The following is a 27338-nucleotide window of genomic DNA, read 5'->3' on the forward strand; positions in this document are numbered from 1 at the left end:
GACGCTGCAAGCCAAGGTTATATTCAGCCTAACAGCTGTACAGAAAGAGTGGTGTCAAAACAGGGCCTCACATAGCCACAGACACACATATATAGGCAGTTATAGAGTGCAGGGATGACCTCTATTAACCTGACATTGACCTGTGAGACAGACTAAGAGCAGGCTTGAATTGAACTCTGCGGTCCTCCAGCAACAGCAGCCGCCTGTTTTCACAAGCCTTTTTTTTCTATTTCTCCCTCATCACTGTGTTTTGTGGAATAGGAGATGGTGATCAAACACAGTGACAGCAGCCATGTGGTCCTCTGACCCTGCAGCCATTTTGGAAAAAAAAGTTTTTGCAATTCAACACAGCTGACAGAGTGACAAGAAATGATCCAGTTCATTGTGTCAACTTTGCAAACAAACTTAAAGATGTTGACTTCCTCATTAATGTAAAATCTTTTGGACATTTGGGGGCAGTAGTTATGGAGGATTATCATTCCATGTTAGTCTAAGACAGTCCACTGTCTTTTGACTTTTTGTCTCCTATCTAATATCTGACTACTAAATGCTCCAGTATGTTCACCAGTTGGTTGCTAACTGTGTCTGCCTGCAGTTTGGTGCTGAGCATGTTGTACGGAGCTTTTTCAATGACACAGCTTCAGAAACAGTTTGGACTGAACAGCTAAACGATAAGCTGAAAATCTCTATGAGGCTTGATAAAGTTGAGGAGCTGCAGATTCAAATTTATTCACATCATGTGATACACAAATTCAGATTATAGCTGCTTTAAGATTTACCTAAGTTTTTAGGCACTAAAGCTGCATTCATTGATTTTTTTCTTTTTTCTTTTGGACGCAACATGCTTTTAACAGTTTGTATAAGTTATTGCAAGTTAGCAAACAGCTGCCAATTTACACATAAGACAACATTTAGTTTTACTGACCACCTGATAATAGGATGATTTACCTTGTGCTTGCAGAGTATGATGAGGACCGTAATATCACTCAATATATCTGTGTATATATAGTGTGTATATAGTATAGAGAGGTGATCAGCTTGGCTTAAAGCCTGGAAACACACAAAAAATAGCTGTGCTGGGTAGGTGGGTAAACAGTAAACAGTTACACCGATAAAACGACAAAATGTTGTTTTCACATTTCTATTCCTTTTATGCTTTAGGAGACACAACGTGTTGATTAAAAGTTTTTAAGATGTTTGTAAGTGTATTTTTGAAATGTTGACTGGGCCAGGCTAGCTGTTTACTCCTGCTTCCAGTATGTATGCTAAGCTAAGCTAACTGCCTACCAGCTCCATGCTAAACACACAAAGTGTTATTGTAATTGAGTGTTATCAATCTTCCTACATGTCTGCATTTTATTCAACAAAAATGTTTACAGTAAATATTCCTTGAAGCCCACTTGCTTTTTAGCTTGTTTTGGTCTCCACCAGCTCCTGAATAACTTACTTAATAACTGCTCTTTACCTGCTAAATACTGCGTTCAGTGGAGTAGATTTGTTTTTTTGTTCTGGACAGACAGTGTACAGTGGGTCTATTTATGATAAACCCACACTGTCAATAGTAAAATGACTGCAGCTTCAACAGTAAGTCTGCCTGCCCGGAAAATCCACAGACGTATCCAATGAAAACAGCCAAGCTTAATATGCATTTATAAGCCAGATGGACAGAGAAACAAAATGTCTGGAGACAGGAGAGGGACAAGTCATGAAAAGATCATTCCTAATCCCACATTTGCATGCATATTACTACTTTCTTGTTCAAGAGCCTCAAAAGAATTCAAACCAAGATAAGTCTTGTTTTTTTTTAAGATGGTAAAAAGCCTGGCTTCTGCATGGACACAAAATCTAGCATGAAAGCAGGCTATTACCAAAAAATTAAGACACTCTTTCTTTAATAATTACTGCCATTTTCAATCCCATTCTAAAATCAATACCAATACAACCTGACAAAAATCCCATCAGATGCTGCGCCACAGAACTTCTTACTGTAAGTCTTTCCTGCCTGTAATGAGACATGTCAGTTAACATATTTAACTAAACAGCTCTGATGCTACCTTGGGCCTTGTCTTTATCATATCCTTATTTATTCTTTGCCATCTGTTTGCTGCCTTTTTTACATGCACCGTAGCTCCAGCTACCTCCCTCAAGATTTGTGCCTCGTCTCCACTTACCGCCTCCCTACACAACAGCTGAACACATTGATTATCTCCAAAAAAAACAGCAAAACTCTTCTGGTTCTTAATTTATTTTTTGTCAGAATCTCACAGTATGAAGAAAACATTTCACTTTCATGACAAAATCCACACACACTCCAAACTAATGACTCAGAACAAAGGTTCTGTTTATACTGCACTTCGGTGTTTAAAGTCACTCAGACCATGGAGACCCTGCATGTAAAACTAGATACAACATTGGAGGCACTGCTCCATTCACTCTTATGGAAGCTGCTCAGTGGTGCACGAAACAAAAAGTTTCCAGGCATGAAATCACCTTGATCTTCTGCATGTGCATCAAGATTGTGGGTCCCATAGAGTCAGTACGCTGGAGACTCCCACCATTCGCTAACATCCAATTTAGCCCTTCGCTACCTTGAATGGATAAATGATTTAATCGTGCATATTTTCAAATGTTAGTAGGCTGAAATGAATTCACTATTTTACAGCTACTTCTTTCACAATGCCTTTGGGGAAAGTCTTTTTTTTGTACATCACATTAAGGGAACCAATGCTGTCATTAGTAATTATGTCAAATTGGCTTTCAAAGCCTGGTGCTCTTCCTTGGAGACTCATTGCAGACCTACTTGACTACTTTGAGACAAATGTTTACTTTGAGTTTTAAGGAAGACTACAATATTTAACAACTTATAAACAACTTACTGACTGCTTGGGATGTATAGACGTCATTACAATTAGATCTGTTGTGTGTGATTGTCCACAACTACTGTAAGTAAGTTAGGCCAAAGCCAAACCAGAATGTTGGGCTGTCAGCTGTGGTGTCAGTTCAGGGAGGCCATGTAGAAGGACTTTTGGTTGACCTCAAGTAAGTTCAACGACTTAGGAAGAGGAAGCATGGCCTGGCCCAGTCTGTGTTCAGCAAGGACTGCTGACTCAGACTAATGATATTGTCAGGCGGTGGAAAGAGCACTATGAGAAACTCCTGAACCCAACCAACACCTCCTCGGTGGAGGAGGCAGAGCCTGAAGACTCAGCAGAAGCCTCGCCCATATCTCTGGCACAGGTTGCCAAGGTAGTTAGAAAGCTCTTTGGCGGCAAGGCGCCAGGTGTAGATGAGATTCACCCTGAGATGCTGAAGGCTTTGGACATCGTTTGGCTGTCTTGGCTGACACGCCTTTTCAATGCTGTGTGTGGGACAAGTATATGTAGAGTGGTGGTGGTCCTCATATTCAAAAAAGCGGACTAGAGGGTGTGCTTGAATTATCGGGGTATCACACTGCTCAGCCTCACCCCGGAAAGTTTATTCTAGGGTGCTGAAAAGGAGGCTGTTGAACCCCAGATTCAGAAGGAGTAATGCAGATTCTATACTGGCTGTGAAACAACACACCAGCTCTTTACCCTCACATGGGTACTGAGGGGTCATGGGAGTTTGACCATCCCGTCTACATGTGCTTTGTGGATTTGGAAAAGGCCTATGACTGTGTCACCCGGGGGCTCCTCTGACGGGACACTGAGGGAGCCGTTGCTATGAGCCCTCCTGCTCTTGTACAACCAAAGTTAGAGTTGTGTCCAGATTCTCACCAAGCTAGTTTTACCTCAACTCTGCAAACTACTTTAAAACAAAGTAAAAGAATCACAGAACTGGTCTCCAATAGACCAGATAGCTCCATGGATGGTTAAATCTATACAAGTACTTTTCTTACTTTGGGCTGCTTGAAAGTCTCTGACTACAGAATACACCACTTGAGCAAATGTCCATGTATCACATAAGCTGCCATTAAGTCCAAACATCGGAACAATTCATCCAATCCTTCATGGAGGTGTGATCTACTGATTGTGCGGTTCATCCACATTGTTTCTAAAATCCCCAGTGCTCCTCACCTAATAATCAGACTGAACTTTGTTTTCACTTCATTTATTACAAGTACTATTTTAATCGCTAAAACACAAGGTGGAGGCATGGGTGTCGATTCAGAGGTCTGGAATGAGGCCACAGAGTTCTAGCAGAGGAGGGTGTCACACTGTGGTGCACACACTGCTGCATTTGTTTTTGTCACAGGTCTAAATGAGGCTAAGAGAATGCAAATCTGTAATGGGACTATATCAGAGTACTTCTTGGCATCTAACTGTTAAAACCAGCCACAGATGAATGAATTCACAGAAAGATGTGACATCATTAACATCAACCCACTTCCTTTTCTTCCTCGCTGTCTCCCTTCTCTCCTCTTTTGCTCTCTAAACCACCTCAGGGTGGAAACTAACACTGACTGTGTCTTTCTGAGGGCAGAACTGAAGAATGTTTTCTCTGTTTTTCATCTTTCCCCATTTCCATCCTTCTCCCTCCCTGCACAACTGTTAAGGCATCAAACGACTGCTTGCTCTTGTTGCCTGTGGTGGTGAGAGAAGCGCAGCAGAGATGTGAATTCAGAGCATCTTCTATCCCCTACTTATTCTGTTGATGTATTTTAGTTTTTTTTTTTATCCGCAAAACTTCCTCTTCGTTCGACTTTGATGCTGCCAGAGATGTCGACACAGCACTAAACAGCCGCAGATGGGCTGATGATGAAGATAAAGAGAAACTGGAGGGTACGAGGAGGAGTGAATGGAATACAGAGAGAGGTGGGGGCAGAATGATAAAGAGTGGATAGATAACAAGAGGAGTGGTGCGAGCTGGGTGAAAGAGGATGAACAGAGGTTGAATAGATATTAGGACTTGGAGACAGAAGTGTCTGGCTATCTGCTGTGGCGACTACAGATAGTGAGACAGAAAGATGGTTAACATCTTAACTGAAACTTGTCCGCTGGGTGGACCTTTAGCAGCCTCATTTGTACTCTTACAGGGGACACTCAGTGAAGGAAAGTGGAATAGTTATACGGAGAGTAATAAAACAAGAATTATGAGTGCTGAGAGATAGGTTTAGGTGCTTCAGCTGCAATATAACTCCACAGTGTACTGAAAGAATATTGGGTCACGGTCAACTGAATGACCTTGAGCTATCTTTTGGGACATGGTAATCTGCCTGCTATCCATTACAGAGGACTTTCTATAGAATTGAATGTATTTAAACAACAAGAGTCAGAAAGAAAAGCTATACATTTGATATTTCTCATTAAACGTGCACAGTAACAGTCTTATAAGGCAATCTTTCTCCTTTAGGACCAAACTATATTCCAAGCTCTACTTTTCTTCTTTTGCATATTGAGCTTTACACATAGATGAGAAAATGAGGTGGTATTAAATCAGACAGTATCACGGGAAGTGCTAGATCTTGTTACATTTCACACCAGCATTTAAGTTTGGATCAAAATCAGCTGCTCTTATTGGAATCACCTTCAGTGGGTTTGTTTAAAAGTGAATCTGCATAAACTTTGGCCTAGAGTTAAACAAAAGTGTCTACAGACATGTGGGTTCGAATTCGACCTGTGGCCCTTTGCTGCATGTCATTCCCCATCTCTCTCTCTCTCTCTCTCCCCACATTCCTGTCACTCTTAAGCTACAAATAAAAGCTTGAAAAGGCCTAAATAAATATCTTTAAAAAATAAGTTATTTCCTGATTGTTTCACAGTGGTTACATTCAGTTACGTTTGACCCAGACAAATATGTTTAAAAAAGATATCCAGTCACTATCAAAATATTCAGTTATTGTGACCCCTGGCTGAGTCTGACTAGTTATAGTTTTTGTAAATATTTTGTCTTTTATTGAAGGACTGGAATTAAAAATCTGATCTGATGGTGGCACTAGATGAAAAGTCAGGGAATCACAAAGGTGATTATACAATTCATCATGCAGGGGACACAAATGCGTGTGCCAAATTTCCTATCCATGTTAAATCCCATCCAACAGCCAGTGAGATATTTTACTCAAACAATCAACAAAGTCATTAAAATATAATGTCTGAGAACATTCATCCAGTAGATGTTCTATCTATCTTGATGACATATTCACTGGACATGTTTTATGGTAATCATCTTACAGTTGTTGATACATTACAGTCTGGCTCAAAATGGTAGACCGACAAATTTGCCAGGGTTAGAGCCATGCTTCTAGAAATGTTTTACAATAAGCCATAAAATAAGAGATTATATTCTATCACTTGTATAAACATTAATGTTTTTTAGCAGCTACCAATGTAGATGACTTACTAAATGCACTAGTTTACCAAGCCAGCTAACTAGGTGGCCAACTACAGCAGGCCAGTTCTACCATATTACCAGCTAGTTCTAGAGCCACAGCAGCACCAAGTTATTTTTTACATTATCAAGCCTACACCATGTAAATTTTGCTTTGCCGCTTCCAGGTTTGACCAGGCACTTTGCAGAAAATCAAAGCTTAAATTAGATTGGAACAGAACATAAGAGTAGTGTCCTTAAAAAACTACAACATTAACTGTGTAAAAGTCAAATCTGTGCTGGTCCATTTACCAAAATTTGACCTCTTCAGTGCCTTTAAAACTGCTACAGAAATCTGTTTTCTCCTGTTCAACAAAATCAGAAGTGACCTTTAGTACACAAACTCCCCCTGTAGCTCTTCTGCAGTCCACTGACGTCAGAATACAATATGTCAGTGGAAGGCAGAAGTTAAGTAGACTGTCACAGCTGGCTGCAGGAGCACACAGAACATTGCCAACTACTGTGGACACAGCAGACAGGACATCCCTATGACTAACACAGGCAAATAAGGTTTGGAAATCAGCAGTCTTCCTCCAGGGTGACTATGCTGCTCTGTGGTGACATTTTTAGGCCAATCACTGGGCTCATCACGGAGGATTTGTAAGATGAACTCTGATGTCTTGTTGATTCCAGTAAAATCGAAATAATGTGTGGTCCATACACTGATACACACACATACAGCTTTTAATGCACTCATGGCAGAACAATGAACTCATGCTGCATGGGCAGTGGAAATGGAGTGGATGCACTCATGTACTCCACTACTGCAAGTCGTCCATTACAAAGAAGACTTGTCTCTCAACATTGGTCTCACACACACACACACCAGACCAATAAGTATCCGGCACTTCAAAGTCTAATATTCACTAGAACATGCACTATGTCGGCATCAATAGGGCTGCTTGAATGGCGTACATTTGGTTTGAGGATATAAATAGATTTGATGTCCGAACACAGTATCTGGACCCTCATCAGAAGAAAGAGAAGTATTGAAACATGTCATATCAGTGCCAACAAAACACCCATGTCTGAGTAATAATACCATAATAATGCCTTGTCTTTTTCAAATTCTAACTGGTGAATGTAAACATTTTTTTCAAAGAGATGCAAATCTCTAATCATAAAAGAGAAAAGTTAAATTGATGACATTGAAGTTTGTGGTCACATTCCACTCACCAATCTTTCCATAGCAACAATGGGTCAAATTCTCACTAACTCTGTAGTTCCTCATTCAGAACCTTTTTAGCATCTTTTAGCTCATTGTTTTGGTTTTACAGCACACTTTTCTGGTTCAATTTCAATGCAGTAATGCATCAGCAGCATGCAACTGTTTACAGCAAATAAAGCTATAATTGTAAACTGTTCGCTACCTGCTCTGCACTAATGACAGTATAAAGAATGGACACTGTTTGAGTGACGTCAGCCATTGGTTTCCAAACCTAAACCGCCATGTTGGCTGCCGGATGAAGATGAAAAATCTGGTCTAGCAATCGTCCAGTACTCAATTTTTAATGGAACAAGTCAGTGGAATTGACAAATAAACTGGTACTTATAAAGAGTTACAGCCAAACGGCAACCTCTGTGACTGGGTAATGAAGCCAATGCAGAAGTGCCAAACATTGCAATTTGACAAGCGGCCACCTGAGACTGGCTACAGAACACCAGAACACTTCAACCTTGTGAAATGTGTAAATGCAGTCGAGATGTCTCATGATCATCAGTTTCAGTGAAATGCATTTTTCTTGGAAAACCAAAACAGGAATTATTTCTGAGACATACTACTGCATTTAATCCAAGTTCATCAGACTGCATACTTTTATTACAGTATTAACACTGATATCCATATCCATATTTCAAATGCCATCAATGTATGATGATGTAACTATATCTTTTCCATAAGGGCTCAAGAAAAAAGTCTTTCTCTCACACACACACACACACACACACACACACACACACAATAGCTCTGGGTTACTGTAGTCCGCCCTCTCCTCTTCTTTCTCCATCTGCACGAAACTGCTTAAAGTGATAATGAGTTGTTTTTAATAATTAATTTGCATATAAAAGCCGAGCCGTCTGTGTGGGTGGCAGAAACAGATCCTAGATCACAGTCTGGCTGCTGGCAACGCTTCAGAGAAAGTCAGAGAAAACAGAGAGAGGCAGGAGGCGAGAGGAAAAAAAGAAAAAGACAAACTGAGAAACAGAACGAAGAATAGACTGAGGGGAAACAAAAAGACAATGAGAGAAAGGAACAGAGAGATGAAATAAAGATGTGCCACAGACAGACTGCTGTTAACAAGGCATTGTTATTTGCATTAATGTAACGTCTTTGCATTCCCCTGCAACAATTCTCTTTAAACACTGTTCAGTTTTTTTGTACCCTCCTTTTAGTGTGCAGCTTGAGTGGTGTGTGTGGCTGGAAGGATGGAAATCTGCCATTTGGCAAAGCTTTTAGATTACACTGTTCATATTATTTCACAGTATTTAGTGCGAGTGTTTGTGTTTTGTTAAACTTACTTCAGGGCTCAACAATTAACTGGTTCAAAATCAAAACCAGCTCTTTGTGCTCATAATGATAGCTCAGGAAATGTCTCAGTAATTCATGACAATGTGACAGTGAGCCAGTACGCGCTCTTGTACTCGCTGAGTAACAGCACACATCTTAACGTCTACATTTCTGTTATGCAGGCCACTTACCAATCTGTGGATCTTTTGTGATTATTCGAAGAAAATACAAAGTTAAAAGAACTGTCTGCTGCAGCAACTATTGTTTTGAATGTACTACAGCAGAACATTGATTTTTGTGATGCATTTGCTTGAAATGGAAATTGGCACTTGCACCATTGCCTGTAGCAGAAATGTCATTACTGTCTTTTGGAGGCTGTAACAGGCACAGTGTTAAAGCTAGAGGGTTAAATGATGCTCCAAAGGTATCCAAAATTCTGGCTATGTGAAAACTGGCACAGACATTTTCAGGGGTAAGGGTTCCTTTACCTTTGACCTCAAGATAACTGAATGGAAATGGGTTCTATGGTATCCACGAGTCTCCTCTTTACAGACATGCCCACTTTATACTAATCCAATGCAGCTTTGACCTAAATCCAAAAAAGTATTTTGGCTTTGAAGATTTGAATATTTCTGCATACTGGGGCCACTAAACAGTATTGGAATTGTATAAATTAGGTATGACAGGAAAGCTGAGACTCATCTGGATTAAATGAGGCCAACTGTATTCATGTGTGGTAATGCCCCATTTCATTGTAGTGAGACCATTTTTTTTTAAAACTTGGCCTCACTGTATAAAATGACCTCTAGGATAATCTCAGCCTAATGAAACACAAACTAGAGACCTTGAGCATTCAGAGGAAAATAAGTGGGTTTCTGAGCAATTTCTAGATGAAATGTGCAATTTTTACAGAATTCTGCTACGTGTTTTTGATATCAAATCACAGACTGAAGTTTCTGTCTGTCTCATTGTCTTAATATGGTATTTTAAAGGGATTTTTGTCAATTTTTAAAGTTTCGAGTGGTCAAAAATCTTAAAAAAAAAAAAAAGAAAGAAAAAAAATTCACACCAAATCGACTTAACAAGCATGACATCAGTGGCATAGTCAAGACCAACTAAACTGAGACCAAGTGAAAACCAAGACCAGACAGTATACAACATACTTAGGTAGCTAATATTTATGAAAACTCTTTGGGTGAAGTGGGGTTGCTACATTTAGTCACTTCATTAAGTGTTGCCTTGAAGTATTTACAAAGCACCGTGTATTCTTTTGAATGCTTGTCTGTAGATTAACTTTTTGTGGATTAAGAAGCCAGATTTTATTTCTAGAAAATTTGGTTGATGTCTCCTCCCAGACAGTTAACAAATAAATGAGACAATGTGCAGACAATTAAGTGGCATACCTACAGCTGACTGAAGCCGAGGCCTTTCAAAAGTGGTCTTGAGACCAGTCCCAAGAGCAAGACTGATTTGGAGTACTACTACTGCACAACATAGCATTGGAATGATCATCATATACCTCATTCATAATGATTATTATGAACTATTATGTAAATAAAACATTGTTTATTACAGATTTATGACTAAAAAAATTAATTGAAAAACAGTGATGGTGGTGGTATATTGTATATGACACTAACATCAGCAGTTGAAACAGACTGCTGCAGTTTAAAATAACTACAGTTTGAATTGTACTTGTTCATCTTTACCTTATATACTGTGCAGCCAGGACCACTGAGTCAAATTGCTAGGGACTGTTAGTGTTCTATTTTTAATGGGGACCACAGGAGGTTATACATAAATGCACAAACACACGCAGCTTCACACACACATTTTGGTAAGGATTCACACTGCCTTGCATAACTCGCGGTATGGAAGCAACCCACTCACTCAAGAAACACTCACTCAAAAACACACACACCTCACACAGTTAATCTCTCCGGATACAAGACAAGGAGATGTGCACCCACCCACTCACATACACACCTACACAATCACATCCTTTCTTTCCCATCATGCACACAAAAGAAGGTTCAGTCTTGACACTGGCACACACAAGCGCATACATCAGCATCTCTACTTACTGATAAAGACCTGTAACAGAAGATAACAGAGTTTTTGAATGGTTATTCACTCACTGTGCGCACCAACTCTTGGTATCGGATCCAATAAGAAATGTCTTGTTCGGGTTGAAAGGGATTTTGTTGCCTTTCCACACATTTAAGCTTTAAACAGATCAGCAGTGTTATAGATTATAATCCAGAGAAGGTCAGCGACTGTAAAAATACAACATTTACAGGCTCCATGAGCGGTACTGGAAGCCAACCATGAGGCCTTGGCACAGACAGGTCGGTGCTGGAACTCATTCAAATGTCTTCTGTAAGGAAAAGCTGCCAAATATGATAAGTAGCACATTTCAACTTTTAACACAACAGCAGCCAAATCCATGCACACACTCTTTGATGCGGTGTCTGGTCTTTCTGAATTCATTTTCACTTTCTGGCCAAAAGGCAAGAGATGGGAAATCATTCATATTTGATGATTAATATGAAGTCTCCTAAAATAAAGGCCTGTGCACGGAGGACTTGCTGACGTGTTTCATTGCTAAGGAAAAACATTTTGTAGCTTTTCAACAAAGAATGAAATCATAAGTAAGCTGAAGGGACAGAAAAGATGTCATTTTATATTCAAGTTGTTTTCTGTCTTTAGCAGATACTGTATGTACAACAAACAGCAACTGATGCACGCGTTTATGAAGTGGCCTCTGAATATGGCAGCTCTGGATACAGCTGCAACAATGACAAATTAAAAATGTAAAAGACAAGAAGTGACATTGATACTCACTGGAGCTGCACCAAGGGCTTCCTTGTCGTAGTACTTTTTCCTCTCATACTTGTCCCGGATGAAGACCTCCACTGCTCTGAAGGTTAGAATTAAGGACTGAAACACTGCACAGAAATATTCAAATATATTATGTACAGATACTGTACAGTATGCTAAAGTTATTATCTTACTGAAGTTTAGGAAATATTAGAATATTTTAGTCCCTAACGTTTGCAACAAACTGTCATGATCATTTAGAATCCAGACATGGATTGTATCTCCCTGTTTTATGGTATCAATGAGACTACTAATACTGTTCAGACAGAGTAATCATTTTTGCAGTGATTCTATAAAAAACATTTTTTTGTAAATAACAGAAATTATGGTCATAGTGTTAATATTCCTGCCATAGTCAAAATACTATGACAGAGACGTCTCACACCCACGAATTCCAACTGACACTTTCAAACACAATTACACCCAGGCACTACATCGGCGCTAATCCCGACTCTCTTATCTCCCTATTTCAGCAGCGACGCTTCCGTTGAATCGAGTAATAGACTTCAAAAGATTGAAAAATGATGGCCACCCGCACAAGTCGAGCTACGAGATAGGCTGGAAGAGGCGGGCTGCTGGAGCTGCATCTCAAACATGCAGCTTATTTTGTTAGTGCTGACTAAAAACATGCACAGCACTACAAAAAGTGGAGTGGGTAACAGTGTGCCAAACGACGCTCTGCTTACAGTATGTACACACAATTACAAAGGAGGAGGGTGAAGACGGATGTTACGACAATGAAGCACCTACATGACACACCAATTAGACCAGAGAGGATGATATATGGGCCCACTGCTGACCTTTGACATAAATGATATTCTGTACGGTCAGTGCGATCCAGCTGTGATGAGATGAATCTCATACAGTTGAATTTTGATTAGTTCTATAATACAGAACATCATACTGAGTGAACCAGTACACCACTGAAGAAAAGTGCTTCTTACTTGTACTGAGGTGCTGCAGCTAACAGATGCCCATCACTGGTGGTCTGCAGCATGTTAATACGGAATGCTGTTGTGACTAGTGACACCGGAGACAAGAACATTTTCACAATGCTAGTAGTATCAGTGCTACAGTTAAATTGAATTATATTCTTTGCAATAAGCCTCACACATATTAGGTCTTGACCCAAGTTTAAAAGGACTAGATTTTGGATTTGTTAGAGATATTGTAGCACAAAGCTCCTTATGAGGTAACTAATCACACCAAATAGGGTTGCTAACTGGGAGGGACCGCTGGTTCTCTAAACAATCTCAATGTTACTGAACAGAAACACAGGACTTTCTCACTGATGATGGAAGACTCTACGGATTTAAAGTATGGCCACCAGTTTGAATTATTTAAACTTCATGTTCTGTTTGTAATTTAGGCATCTTAAAATACTACACTACCCATGAGCCTTGGCCACCTTTCCCATGGGAGCAAATTCAAAATGCTTTGTCGTTCCAGTTGAGACAAAACGCGGTGATGTCGTTGCTGAAATCAGCTGCAAATGAACCAGAGTTTGAACATGAATTGATTAAAGCTGAAGGCTTGTTTCCGTTTTCTCAACACTGTCATCTTTAGCTTCCATCTGCCACAATTTCAAGCTTGATGCTTGGATATTGCTTGGTGAAATCAGCCAATTAATCAATTAATTATTGATTAAAGGGTGATGAATTAGTCAGTGAACACTGGCAAAAGCCAATGTCACTTTGTTGATGGTTTCCATGCTGGATTTATAGTTGTGTTAAGGGCTTACAGAGTAACTGTGGAGCCTGTTCATATAGTCGCTGTAGAGATGCCACCACCTAGAATGTCTGGCTGGCCCATGACAGGTCAATGACAGGCCCTTGCTTATCTGAATGGAATAAATGAATATATCCGGCTGGCTGGAGCTGGCAACCTGAGTTGCTGGTACTGTAACCACACCACCATAGGCTTTCCTCTAGCTGACGTGCGTCCTGAAAAAATGTGGCTACGGCAGCTACTAAGACACAGCAGGAAGATAACAAGGAGCTTGGGTTTTTGTGTTTTCTCCAACGTCGCTTTGATGCCAGTGAAGATTGTTGACGGTAAAGACATCGGGCTGAAGTGAGATTCAGTTATCATTTCTACACTTCTAGCAAAGACACCTCTACTGGAGAGCTTCTCGCAAAAAAATACCACTGCTCTCCGTCAGAGTGAAAGAAAGAGTGTAAACATGAGGGAGTAGTCTCCTAAAGCACTAATGAGAACAGATTAAGCCTAACAGGCAGAGCCTAAACTCGCTCTACTGTATATCACAGACTAAATGAAAGAATGTAAACACATCCATCTACTGTTGCAGTGGAGATATCCATGGGTGAAATATGAGCTATGAATCAGCTATGAGCTGTAGGAATGTCCCTGTGTCAAATTTAATTGTTATCAGAGTGCAAGTTATGAAGTTATGACAAAAATATTCTGGCTATTACTCAACAATAATAGTTCAACTCTACATTACATATGAACAACTGCAAATACACTAAGACAAGAACAATTCCACACTGCTGTAAAACACACATAACTCATGTAGGAGTTGAAGACAAAGAGTAAATACAGCGGGGGATTCTAACTCTATTTTGTCATTTACATACATAAGAAGAGTAAATAAGCAGGGCCAAAGTGCTGTGCGAGCCTGAACACAGAAGCAGACAGAGAAAACACTCACACACGCTCCTCTAATCCTGGATCTGTTATCTGCTGTTTTCAGCCAGCGGCGCTGCTGTCAGAACGACTAATGGACTTCAAAAGAGTGAAGAATGATGACCACCCGCACAAATGGGCCTGCCAGATACAAGATAGGGTATTAGAGCAGCATTTCAAACAGGGAGATTATTTATTTCAGTCTGCTGGTGGAAATATGAACATATGCTGCTGCGTTAACCACACAGCTGTCTTGTCTTGTATCGTGGAAAAGGGCAAACTGGAAAGCGCTGTTGCGTTGCCGTATACACAGACAGTGCTAGAGGTGTCCTGTTTGAATGTGGGGAATGCAGCTGACGCAGTGAGCCTGTCACTTTCTATTTGGTGCTGGAAATGATCGGGGATGTGCAGGCGGAGCTTGAATTTGATGATGGCTGAGAGTCAATTCTCTTCTCTGATTTCTTTGTCTTGACACAGAAAAAGACCAATCGCAGGAGAGATTTCAGCTCATCGGAATGCTGATATACTGTCTCCAACACACAAACTATTGGATAATAGTGTCACTCACCATCAATTTTAGAGAGCTAGAAAGGAGTTTAATCTGGAGCAACTGGGCTTGGTTCTAGATCCGTAAAGACATTTCACCTTGAACGGATCCTCCTGGTTGAGAGGTGATCAGTTGCCCTTAAACTGGCTTCTCATTGGTGGGCTGCAGAAGGCTACTAGTTTCTGCTCGAGGTTTCTGCCTGTTGAAAGAAAGTTTTTCCTTGCCACTGTCGCCAAGTGCTTGCTCCTGGTAGGATTGTTGGTCTCTGTAATATAATTATGGTCTAGACTTGCTCTATATGGAAAGTCTCATGAGATAACTTTTGAAATGATTTGGTGCTATGGAAAACAAAGTGAATTCAAAATTTGTCATTTAGAATAACGATCCAAAATTTTACTCTTTCTGTAAAAAGTTTTCCAACTTTTAATGGTGCTGATGATTCAACTGTTACTATATGTCAGTCTCAGCTGAGATTTTAGGAACAAACAGTCCTTGATGTTGAAATTTCAGTCCTGACGGCTTTTAATTCAAACCCAATTATAAAAAAGTTGGGACACTGTTTTTTACCTGGCAAATTATTGAATTATTGACATTAATGCAAATCTTAATTCTTATGGATATGTTTTTCTTCTGGTCAGATAATCTTTACGGTGCTATGCTCAGGAGAGCAGGATAACCATAATCACACCTAAATTCCACCCAGGCACGGATGTGATGCAACGCTTATCGTAATGCATCACAAACGTCATAGAAAAATAAAATTAACAAATATCTCCAATCACAGCCAAAAGGGGAACAAATGAACTACGTAGCATATTTACTCATGGTAGAAGTACATAAACCAAGGAAAAACGACCAAAGTTAACATTCTGAAACGCTACATGTGGGATAAGTTGCATGGAAACCATAACAGCACAGCGGACGTGACAGAGACGTGCCCCGTGGAGTTCTGCATGTCATTTCTTTTTCTTTATGCATATTTTACTTAAAATTTGCTCCTTAATGAACACCTGTGGGACATTTTGGAGGGATTTTTTTGGACAGCGCTGTCACCATGAAATAACAAAAGAGGAAATATCTTCTGGAAGAATTCTGTGCAGGCTGTTTTGGAGGCTCATGATGAAAACAAAACGCATTACTAATATGACAAATGAAATGTAATGGATGAAAGGAAATGACATAATTTATGTTTCCTTTATGCAAATGTATGGTGACACTGGGATTTGTGTGCAAATATAGAGCACCATATGGAGCTTTTAGATTTGTATGTAAATATAGGGTGACATATATGGTGATACAGGAACTTATTATGCAAATTTACACCGACATATATGACGATGGATGGTTTTTACACATATATATGATGACAGGCAGTTTTTATGCACACGTAGTGTTCAATGAGTGGGACTTTTTACACCAATGTGTGGTGACAAGCATCGTGACGAACTGAGATTTTATGTAAATGAAGTTGGCCAATAAAAAGACAATCAGAGACCGACACACATAAAGAGCAGGCAAGTGAAGGATACTGGTCTGTCTGTGGCCGTCTGAAGCTCTCTGGTAGGTGGGCTTCATACAGCTGCCTGGCCCTGCTGTTGCCCATGTCCACCATGCTCTGGAAGGGGAGAGAGAGAGAGAGAGAGAGAGAGAGAGAGAGAGAGAGAGAAAGAAAGAAAGAAAGAAAGAAAGAGGTGTTAATACTATCAAGGCTAATATGCCTTTAAGAACTGGTCAAACACACAGCGAGTTCTTTCATTCATCACATTTGTATTCAGGTCAGTTTGCCCACCGACTCCTTCCCATGCACACATACAAACACACACGAGTGAAAGACACACTGGTCGCATGTGTCAAGGCTAAATTAAGAGGAGGGTGATAAATGGGGTGATGATAGGAGAAGTGGAGGAGATGGAGTCGGAATAATCAGCCATCCAGAATTAATTAGTCATTGAGAAGGGTGATTAACATTCAGAGTGAGACCCTTTCTACTTACACTCAGCTGATGGATAGGCACTGCCTTACACACACACACACACACACACACACACACACACACACACACCTTTACCAGCGTACATGCACACACACACATACACACACACCCCGAACAATTGGATGATATTAATGACTGGATGATTAAGTAAATTACTGGAATGCTCAGGTGAGTTTCACAGAAACACACACACACACCAGTTCTCCTGATTTATTGTGTGTAATTGAATCAATGCGACATGCTAGTTCCAAAAAACACACCTATACATACACTAATTAGACTTCTCTATACTCTGCATAAGTGTGTGTTGCAGAGCATGTATATGCATGTTTACAATCCACTGTTTGTCAAAGTCAAACACTCGAATGCATACTAAATACTGCATTTCTGTGGCTGTGTGTATATACAGACTAGGGATGTAACCATATGGAAAATTTAATATCTCGATTATAGTGACCAAATTATTGCGCTTAACTATATTACAACTACAAGAGAGAATAAACAGTTCTAGGCAGTGTCCTCATTTACAGTAAGATCCAAGTGGTCTGAGGGAAGAAGCTCCTCCTGAGCTTCTCAGTGCTGGTATCCAGAACCTTCTTCCTGATCGCAGCAGGGACAAAAGGCCATCATCCAGGTGATGGGATCCTGAATGTTAGCCTTATTCCTATAGTGTGTGGTATAGACATCTTTTAAGGAGGGTAGAGCAGCACTCTTTGCAAGGCCTTGCAGTCTTGCCTTGGACACAGAAGCATTAGTTTGGCTACTTCAACTGTCATACCATCAACTGGCATGTTACTAAACATCAGCATGCCAGAGTTGTAAGGACCACGTTGATGGACGTTTAATCATTTTTGACTTTACTGAGAGAAAGTCAAAAACTGGACAAATAGTGAAACCAAAATAACCAGTTTACATGAATTTCTCACTTCTTATTTTCCTTCATACTTTGGATCAAGCTTTAACCTCCGTGGCTGGGAAATGAAGGCAATGCAGAAATGCCAAAAACTGTAATTCCTTGAATGTCCACTTGAGGCTGGCTACAGAACGAGTCAATCTCCATAACACAGAGCACAGCACAAATAAACATGTTTACAGCCTGGTACAAAAACTGTTTTGGTCTCTATAGTTAATTTCCCCGTTCATGACAACTGTACTGAGGGTGAATTTATATACAACTCACCTGTTCAAATAATATTAAGGCTTAAAGTTATGCATAGTTAACAGTGTGGCAGCTTTGACTGACAGGTAAGTGCTGTTTCAGACGGCTTATTTAAGCACCCAGGCGTCATTCGGCCTTACATCTACTACTACATCCATCTTGGAGTTTTAATCTTAACTTCACTCCTGTGAAGTGTCACGACGCTATCACACTGACAGAATCTTTCCACGGACATAGAAAACCTGGCAGAGTACTCAAAATCCACCTTGTGGTAGTTCCCGTCACAGTAGGTGTCTCTATATCACATTTTGCCATGATGACACGCACGCAGACTCACAAGGTAAAAACAATAGCAGTCCTTGCTGTCAAAGCTGGTAATAACAGTTAAGAGAAAACCTTTGGAGGCTTTACGAAGTGACTCAACAGATAAAATAGAATTGAGACTGCAAATCCTGTGAAAGCACACTCACAAAAAAATATGTTTTCAAGAGGGATTTAAAAGAGGATGAGGAGTAAATCTGCACCATAAACAGTCATGCTGCATTAGCTAGTAGCAGCTCCTGTTCTCATTTCAACCATGAATGTACAGACAGCAACCTGGATTATTTGTTAGAAAAACACCTACGCACGATAATTATAGGGCAGAATCTTCAATTGTTCATTCAGAGGATGATCGTTTTTCTCTGGTTTGAATGTGGATTCACTGACTTTTGTAGTGAACATCAAAAATACTGTTATCGCCAGAACTGTTTCATTGATTCCAGCAGTGTGTGTATGTGTGACTTCTGTTTGGATCCGACAGTGAATCTGAAACAGTCTGATTCATGACGAAACGCCACAGAATCGTGACAGAGATTACACAGTGTTGCTTTAGTTTTTGAAAGCCAACCTGCACACAGCAAACAACAATGCTTTTACAGAATTTTTCAAATCTGTAAACTGCACGATGTTATTTTTTCTGGCCCAAAGAATCCTAAATATAAATCACAGATATATTCAGTGTGTCCCCTCCAGATTCCACAGTTGTCAGAACAACATGTGAATTGTTATTTATGGTGGATTGTCTCTTTAAAAGTTCTCTTCAGTATTTTCACGCTGTTGTAAAACACTTTGTTGAAAGTGTGTGCGTATCCCTGTTTGTATGTGTGTGTGTGTGGGTGTATACCTGGATCTGCTCAGGTGTCCACTGGTCCAGATTGACTGATTTCACCCTGGAGATGTGGACACCCAGGTTGCGGTGGATACCAGCACAGCGGATACACATGAACAGCCCGAGGTTCCATGACGCCCATCGAGGACCTGAAACAGCAACGAAAGAAAAAGAAAAAGAAGAAGAAGAAGAAGAGAGAATTCTGCTTTAAAGCTGCACTTAAACGTTTGAAAACATTCTCCCTGAACCTTTTCACTCCAACACAGTCCTTTGAAAGGAAACTCTCAATTCCACCTGATGCGACAAAGTGACAGGTGAAGTTGCCAAGAGCAGTTTTTGTCACAAATACAGTAAGAACTCTGTCAACTGCAAAGAATCTCAGCCACAGGTTAGAGTTAGCAAGGTTTCATCCTAACCCGCAGAAAGTCAAACTGTTTGACTAAAAGTGCAGTGCATGGCACGCAGGCAGATACCCGAGAATATGAAAAGATAAAATCCAAACGCTCAAAACTTTTAGTGACTTTGTCTCACTTGTAAAACTGACACACACACACACACACACACACACTTCAACTTTAGGTTCTCCTGAAACACTTTGAAGACGTTCTTATCAAAACTGCTCAGCAAGTAAAATGCCTTCAATGCATCTTAATGGGATTTTACAAAGGAGCAGCGTGTGATTTGTATTCTTTCCAGATAGCACTCGATTAGAAGCAAGCATTCTTCTCTATGAAAGTACGAGTATGCAGTATTCAGTATCAGTTATTCAGCCAGTTTCAGGCACATAAATTGTTCCTTTACATTAAGTCATGTCTGAGGAACGGCTGTGTTTAATCAGCTGCAAATAAGATTGTTTTAATTGCTACAGATTAAGGTTGTTTCAAATTCACTCATTAAAGACATTAAAGTAGTTATAAAGAAGAAGTTATAAAATGCATGTACCATTACTGTGTTCATTCTAGACTTTAAAATTATGATTAATAACTTTAATTAAATGTCACTATAATTAAAAAGCTATCTCTAAATATGAAAGATATTATAAAACAGGCCTTTTAGCTCAATGAAAACTGCTTTGAGTTTAATGGACTGGTTTTCAAGAGCTTTCATTAGCTCAAGGGTCATAGATTTTTTTTTTTATTCTCAAGCCTCATCCTCCAAAACTGCTACATTCTCCATTACATGTGGTATGATGACAGCGTGAAGTACAACTCTAAACCAGTTCTCTCTGATTTTCATGGCACGGAGGTGAAACCAACTCAATTTCTATTTGGTATCTTTGCTTGCTAGACAGAGGCCCCTGCAAAAATAAGCAGCATGTGGTTATATAAAAGCCCTGGCAGAGAACAAGAACAGCCCGGGCCATGAGCTCACTGCAAGGAACCAGAAGATGTGAAGAACCTCCAGGCAGGCACAGAAAAGACTGGTTCTTGTTGGCACAAGATTGTGAAATGTCTGATGAGAGGAGGGATGGAAATCTGGAATTATCACATGAGCAACTGGTCCACAAGGGTCAGTCTGAACCAGGGTCTGCTGATTTGCTAACTAACTTTCTACCAACAGTAGTTACAGGGTGTTAATTCCAAGTACAAGGAGAGGATCATGAGCTGGCTACTTTAGTTTGTAGGGTTGAAGCCAGTCCTGGATTACCTGAGATAGAGTTACATTTACCATTTTCCTTAAAGCGATTTCTCTTGTAACGTTCAAAGTGAAAACATATGCAAGCCAAGGAATAAAACACGTTACGTCCTCGAACACATTTATAAAGTCAGACTGGGGATGTCTGCCTGTCGACCATGTAAATGGCAGTTCAACGTGGAGTATCTCCATATTTACATGGTCTCACATCTTCCCCTCTTTACGACATCTGGCTTTTCACTCTTTCACACTTCAGGTACGTAGTCATCAGCACAAATTTAGGAGAAGATTCCTGTTTTAACACTGGTCAGCTCGAAACATTGAAACATCATTTAGAGCCATTTTCAACTAACTATGAAGCTAAAAAGAGTTCGCTAGCTAGCTCCAGCTGCTAAAACCTCCCAGGCCCAGTTTCAGCAGATTGACAGCCAACAGCTAAAAATGAGATGGCTGCTTTTGTCTACCTCTGAAATCAAACACCCTTTGGCACGGCAAATCTGCCCCATCACTGTAAACTGCATATGAGCAGTGCGACAAAAGAAAGCTTGACAGGCATAGAAAAAAATAACAAAGCGGGTTTGGCGATTGATTAGTTGTACATGACGCAGAATTCAAACATAGTTAGACTTTCTCCAACCACACAGCAATATTGCTGACTATTTTCAGTGGATAGTAGCAGAAGCATGCTTGAAAAGTCACTAGACATCACTAGATTTCACCACTGGATAATTTGCATATCTGTGATGTCATTACTTAACTATTTTTATAGTTAAATGTTTAATTTTTTTCTGATTTCAGACCCAGCTTTGACCAATACCAAAATTTTAAAATTAGGCACTGTAAGATAACCCGATAAGCACGTTGTTTGAAGCATACTAAGGCCATTATACTCACTGAATCCCAGAATATTAACACACTCACATGCATAAGTGTGGAATCTCTTTAGAATATCTGGTTTGAACGAGGTCGAGAGTTTCCAACAGAAAACTGTGATTCATCCATCATACATAAAGTGGCACAAAACAAACCCCGAGCTTTGCCAAACCTCCATGGGGATGAATAGGAGATGGCACGGAAATGACAGTCAAATCATTTTAATGGGCTGGTGGCTACAGTCCCTCAGCGCCATCGTTGGCTCTGTCCCTCTCCAGAGCACGAAGCTTACGATCTGTCAATTTGACGATTGAAAGCGACACAGCAAGTGCAAAGGATCAACTTTTATGGATCCGGGCTACATAATAGTGCAGCAGGGACAGTTGGATTGGAGCAGGAATGCATGCAGTCTAGTGGGCTTGCCGGTCTCGGGTAAGAGCATCAGTGTGTTAATGCAGTGGCACTAATGCGCTAGATGGCCTAAAGGAGCATTAAGGCAGGGATGACTGAGTGTTAAGCCTAAATCAAGCAGCTCAGCCATTGTAAGCTGGACTCTATCTGTATGGATTGGACCTCACTTTGGACTGCTCTTAAATGACCTCTTCCACACATTCTCCTAAACAAATGTATACAGTAGTCTCAGCTGAGTTCTAATGTTACAGAGCGCAGGTGTAGACACACTCATATCGCAGGTTGTATGCATGAAGTGGCTGGAAATCAATTTTTGGCACACGGCAGATCATCCACGCGCTGAAATTTTCTTAACGGTACATTTTCATTACGGAGTCTCATTCTCTGCCGACTTCTGAGGATTTCTATTACTGTGAGAGAATCAATTGTTCAGTTCAACAGGGTCTGACTGTATTTGAAAAGTGAATGGCTCACACAAAATATAAAGTGCACTATTGTAGAAAGCCATAAGCTTTTTCATCTGTGTCTTGCATGCTAAATTGTGCTGCTCCCTCCCATTTATCTCTGGGATGATGAGCAGCCGGCACTGATGCTCTGACCGGTGAGTACCAGCTTCAGTAGATGATGACCAGCAATGCCTCTGAGTCACTTAGTGTAATCTGATTACTCCCCACTTCTTGAACTCTTGGCAGCAACCAGATTTAAGAAAGTTCATGGAAATGGTGACCCAGGATTCCATCCCATGAGCACAGCCACTGTTCAACCATTAGCTAACATGATTTATTATTTCAGGCTCCACTTTCACTTTGCCGCAACCAATTATTAATCACTAACAATTATAGCCGATGAATTGTATTGAGTCAAAAAAATGTCCAGATTCTCTGATTTCAGCTTCTCAAATGAGAATATTTTCAAAATATATTTGGGTTGTGGGAAAAAAAAACAAGACATTTGAGGACGTCACCTCAGGCTTTGGGAAACAGAGATCAACATTTTTCACCATTTTAAGACATTTTATGGACCAAACAACTACTCGATTAATGGAGAAGAACATGGAGATTAGTTGCAGCTCTAACCACAACTAATAATTTTAAGAGTTTGAGTAGGCCAAGGCAGACAAACCAATATTTGCTCACTGCAGATATATCAATAAAATACAGGAATGTCAAAGATATGTTTTTATAGTCATCATTATTATAGTTTGAGCACCATACAGCAGGTGTATTTAACTGTAAAATGTCTTCTCCTGTCAGGTATTCTAATCAGAACTGTTTATTTATGTTATGAATTGTGTAAATAATAAAGTCTAGCCATAATAGTATTTTCTACAAGTGCTAAGCAGTCATACATTCATACATTTTATAGTCATGAGTTCATTTCATTTGTTTTCTCGAGATCTCGAGTTATTCATGTCATTTTGTCGAAATAACAAAGGATATCCTGAGACAGCAACATAATTAACTTGAGATCTCGAGGAATCAGAGGGATAGTCTGATATATTAAATCACTGCAGGAAACATCATTCAGTGTAGCAATGTCAGAGGAGCAGGAGAATGTTCCTATTGCAATGATTTAATATACTAGACTATCAAGATAACAACATTTGTTATTTCGACATAATGACATAAATAACAAAACAAAAAAAACAGAGGAAATAAAATGTATGAATGTGTGGCCGCTTAGGGATCAGACCTAAAACTGTCAAATATTAATATCGATCTCAAATAAATGTTTATTGGTCAAACTATAATCTAGACCAGTCAGTAACACAAATATCAGCCTGTTAGGGCCAAACTATTATTCATCCTTGAGACAGATTTATCATATCGGAGTCAAAGTTGTCGAGTCATATCCAGCACAGAGAAATTCACCTGTTTGGAGGTGCTGCAACGGTGATGAGTGAATCTTTTAAGAGCCCTCTCTCTGTCTCTCTCTCTCTCTCAGAGGTGTTGCCCGATAGGATGTTTACTCAGAACTGTGTGGGCTCGTACAGACTGCACTTCCTTGACACCTGTCTTACTTTACTGTTAGTTTTGTTGAACAAGATAAAAAGAAAACTTACATGCTGAAAAGGAAAAGAACAATCTCAGTGGTATTAAGCCTGAAAAATGTGGACTGTACCTCCAAATTAGACGCTATCAGGGGCCCTAAATCGAAGAATATTTGGGTGGGATAGCATTTATCTATGCTTGAAATACATACACTCTGGTGTAATGTTAAACTTTTGTGGCCGGTGCAATATAATAACCATTGTTTAAAAAGAGGAGCCTTGGCTGTGTAGGGTAAAAGCCACTCTGATTTATGAGTGCTGACCTACTGCGCTGGTCTGTATCTATTAACCTACTGTTTGCGGGCCGCTCTGTTTCAGCTATTTCTATCTATTGACCTATTCTAAAACAACATCCACTGTTCTCACCATCCATCAGACGTTTGTGGTCTCCAAACTTTCCCCCAACATTAACACGACTTTCCCAGAGTCTTCACATGAATGAATGAATGCAGCTGACGCCTGTGAAGTTGATAAGCGAGAGGTTCCACATCTGTTCATCTGTGTCTCACGTGGATAATTCACGTTCAATAACAGGTTTTATTACGCTGTTCATCTTTACACTGGCTCTGCGTTCAGGTCTGGACAAAAATAGTCAGCTGAATTGAGTTCTCTCAGTAGACGTGAGCCCTGCAGTCCAAACACACACACAGAATAGAAACACACCGATGCTAATTTGTACTGCTGACCTGATTAGACACAAATGAGTTCTCCCCTCTCTCCCACACACACACACTTTCCAGCAGGTAATTTGAGCACATCCTTTCAGTAAAGAAAGGTACACACACGAGCAGACACACACATGCCAACATACGACCAAACGGAGACGCAAACACACGCGCGCTTTCAGAAAAAAATACATATCCATGAAGGCGCACACTGTAATTAATGTGCAGGCCAATACAAACATACATTTGTACACAGATGCATGCAAACAGAAACACAGAGAGACAAACAAATAGTCCCATCCCAGCTGAGACACACACATACACACACCCCTGGAGCCTCAGTGAGTGACAGCGATGGAGAGTCAGGGGGGAGGTGGGGGGGGGGGGACGGCCAGCCGAGCATGAAATTAAAGCCCCAATTGTCAACCTGAGGACAGGACGACAACTGATGTGTGTGAATGTGTGTGTGGCGGTGGCGGCTAAGTGGGGGCGCCGCCGCAGACATCACGTGAGGAGTCGTTGTTCTCTTCCGTAGAGATCAATCTGTGACCCTCTTTGATCCTGCAGAGCATGATGAGGCGCTCAGACGCTGTGTGGAGATGCTCTGAAGCAGTGTGTGAGCAGGATAAATAAATAAGGAACATCTGGATTTAGTGACGTGATTCCTGCCGAGCTTATTCGATCGATATTTTGCAAGCGAGGACAAAAGTCTGCGGCGATAAAGCAGTACCACTTCTTTCTTCTTTCTACAGAGCAAAGATATGAAGTTCAAAGCTTAAAGCTTTTAGTAGCACCAAGAAGAAGTCCATCTTAGACCACGTCTGACTTGGCTCACACAAATCCTGCGGGACCAATAATGCCGCGGTGTTTATCTATTCAGAACCACAACACTCAGAAATCCATTCCGTCTACTGCCACAACCACCTTTCTATCTTTTTAGTCTAATTGCTCTTTAGCTTTTCTTTTATTTGGTCTTTGAGAAACACGTCTGAAGCCCAGCATCTCCAGCACTCTGTATGTAATATTCAGAAGCTTGAAACCAGCTCTCAGAATAAGAAACAACAGCTAATGTCACTGCACGCAGTAAAGGCTGAATGGTGCCAGAGGCAAGAGAATAAATACAAAAAAATCTGTGGTATCCTCCTTTAAAGAGGGTTAACAACCTCTATTTCCTAATTAATAAAATGTCCTCTTGGTGAATCATCATAAGGCTGCCAAAATGTTGAGCACAGGCCGGAGGACAGTGGAGAATCAGAGCGCGAGGAGCAGAAAAAGCGCTGTGCTGCTCCCTGCTGGTCCATTAGTGTGATTCAGTGTCAGCAGTAATGAGGAGGAGTGGATAGGCTGCCTCTGCGAGGAGAAATGTTTTCCTCTCCACGCAGCCGTTCCTCTTTATTATTGCAAGAGAAAAGCCTAATAAAAACTTGTCATCTGGTCTTATTGTCTCTTCTTAAACAAATGGAGGGGGATTATGGTCCAGACAGTCTATAAATCATGACAGATGGATACTACATGAAACCATTATCAGAGGTAATAAAAAGCTGAAAGAGCCAGAGGGAGTGAAGCGAGATACTAGGAGTGAAGTTAAATAATAATAACTTTTCGTCCACAATCTGGCACGTGGTTTGTTTCACTGTGTTTTCTATGGGAAAGAGATTAATTATACAAGAGCATCAGCAAGGAAGCCACAACACCCAGCGAAAATAATGAACGGACGAAGAAAGTGAAGATAGGATTCCATCTGCTGGTGATAAGAGGGCGGTGTAGTGGATAGAGCCAGAGGACGTCGACATTCGAAACCAGAGTTCTTGATCATCTAGAGCTAAGACTGTTAATCAGCTAATTCATTTGAATCCAAAACAATTTCCTTTATTTCAGCCTCATTGACGAAAAATTGTTCGAAACACAGCACTAAAAGCTAAATGCTACAAGATGATCGTACAACTGAATCAACACCTATCTGATACAGTTTCAACAACTGAACATTAGAAGCTTAATGAAGGGAGGATTTATTGCAGCACTGTTGGATAAGAGGTTTATTTTAATCAGCTGTGCCTAATAAACTGAAATCAGAGTATTGATCTAGATGACTAAGGCTGGATTCACACAGGACGTGGTGCTGTGGCAAAAAATGAGGTGTTTCCATTCATTTGAGTGGGGGTCGTCCATTTCGGCTCAGGCGGTCTGTGCCATAGAGGTGTCAACGAAGAACCATTCTGGCGTGCAGGGGAGAAGTTGAGCCAGATCCAACTTTTGGAAAAAACAGAGCTCGACATCACATTCTGTCCACTAGTCAGACGCTCAGATCAGTCAAACCTCCACAGACAGCCTGAAATGTTTCTGAAACTCAGACTATCCAGGTGGATTCATGGACTAAACTCCTGTTGTGTTCTGACTTTGTATATTTCATGTACCCAGCTTCTAAGTCTGATTCTGACTCGCAATTTACGCTGCAAAACAGTGGCAGTATGGGGTACC

The 27338-nt window shown here is 40.4% G+C and overlaps 1 protein-coding gene across 4 annotated transcripts in view; it reads right to left on the bottom strand.

The window, feature by feature from the left end:
- LOC104932743 (stromal membrane-associated protein 1) overlaps positions 1-27338 on the bottom strand; it is a 112067-nt gene that overhangs the window by 73610 nt on the left and 11119 nt on the right. For all 4 annotated transcript variants that reach the window (XM_019263403.2, XM_019263402.2, XM_019263401.2 and 1 more), the window contains exons 2-4: positions 19242-19375; positions 16454-16539; positions 11696-11771 (exon numbers count right to left, since the gene is read on the bottom strand). In XM_019263403.2, coding sequence (XP_019118948.2) covers positions 11696-11771; positions 16454-16539; positions 19242-19375 — 296 coding nt within the window. The remainder of the gene's footprint in view (positions 1-11695; positions 11772-16453; positions 16540-19241; positions 19376-27338) is intronic.

The sequence above is a fragment of the Larimichthys crocea genome, chromosome III (genome assembly GCF_000972845.2).
Source record: "Larimichthys crocea isolate SSNF chromosome III, L_crocea_2.0, whole genome shotgun sequence".
In the NCBI taxonomy this organism is placed as follows: Eukaryota; Metazoa; Chordata; class Actinopteri; family Sciaenidae; genus Larimichthys; species Larimichthys crocea.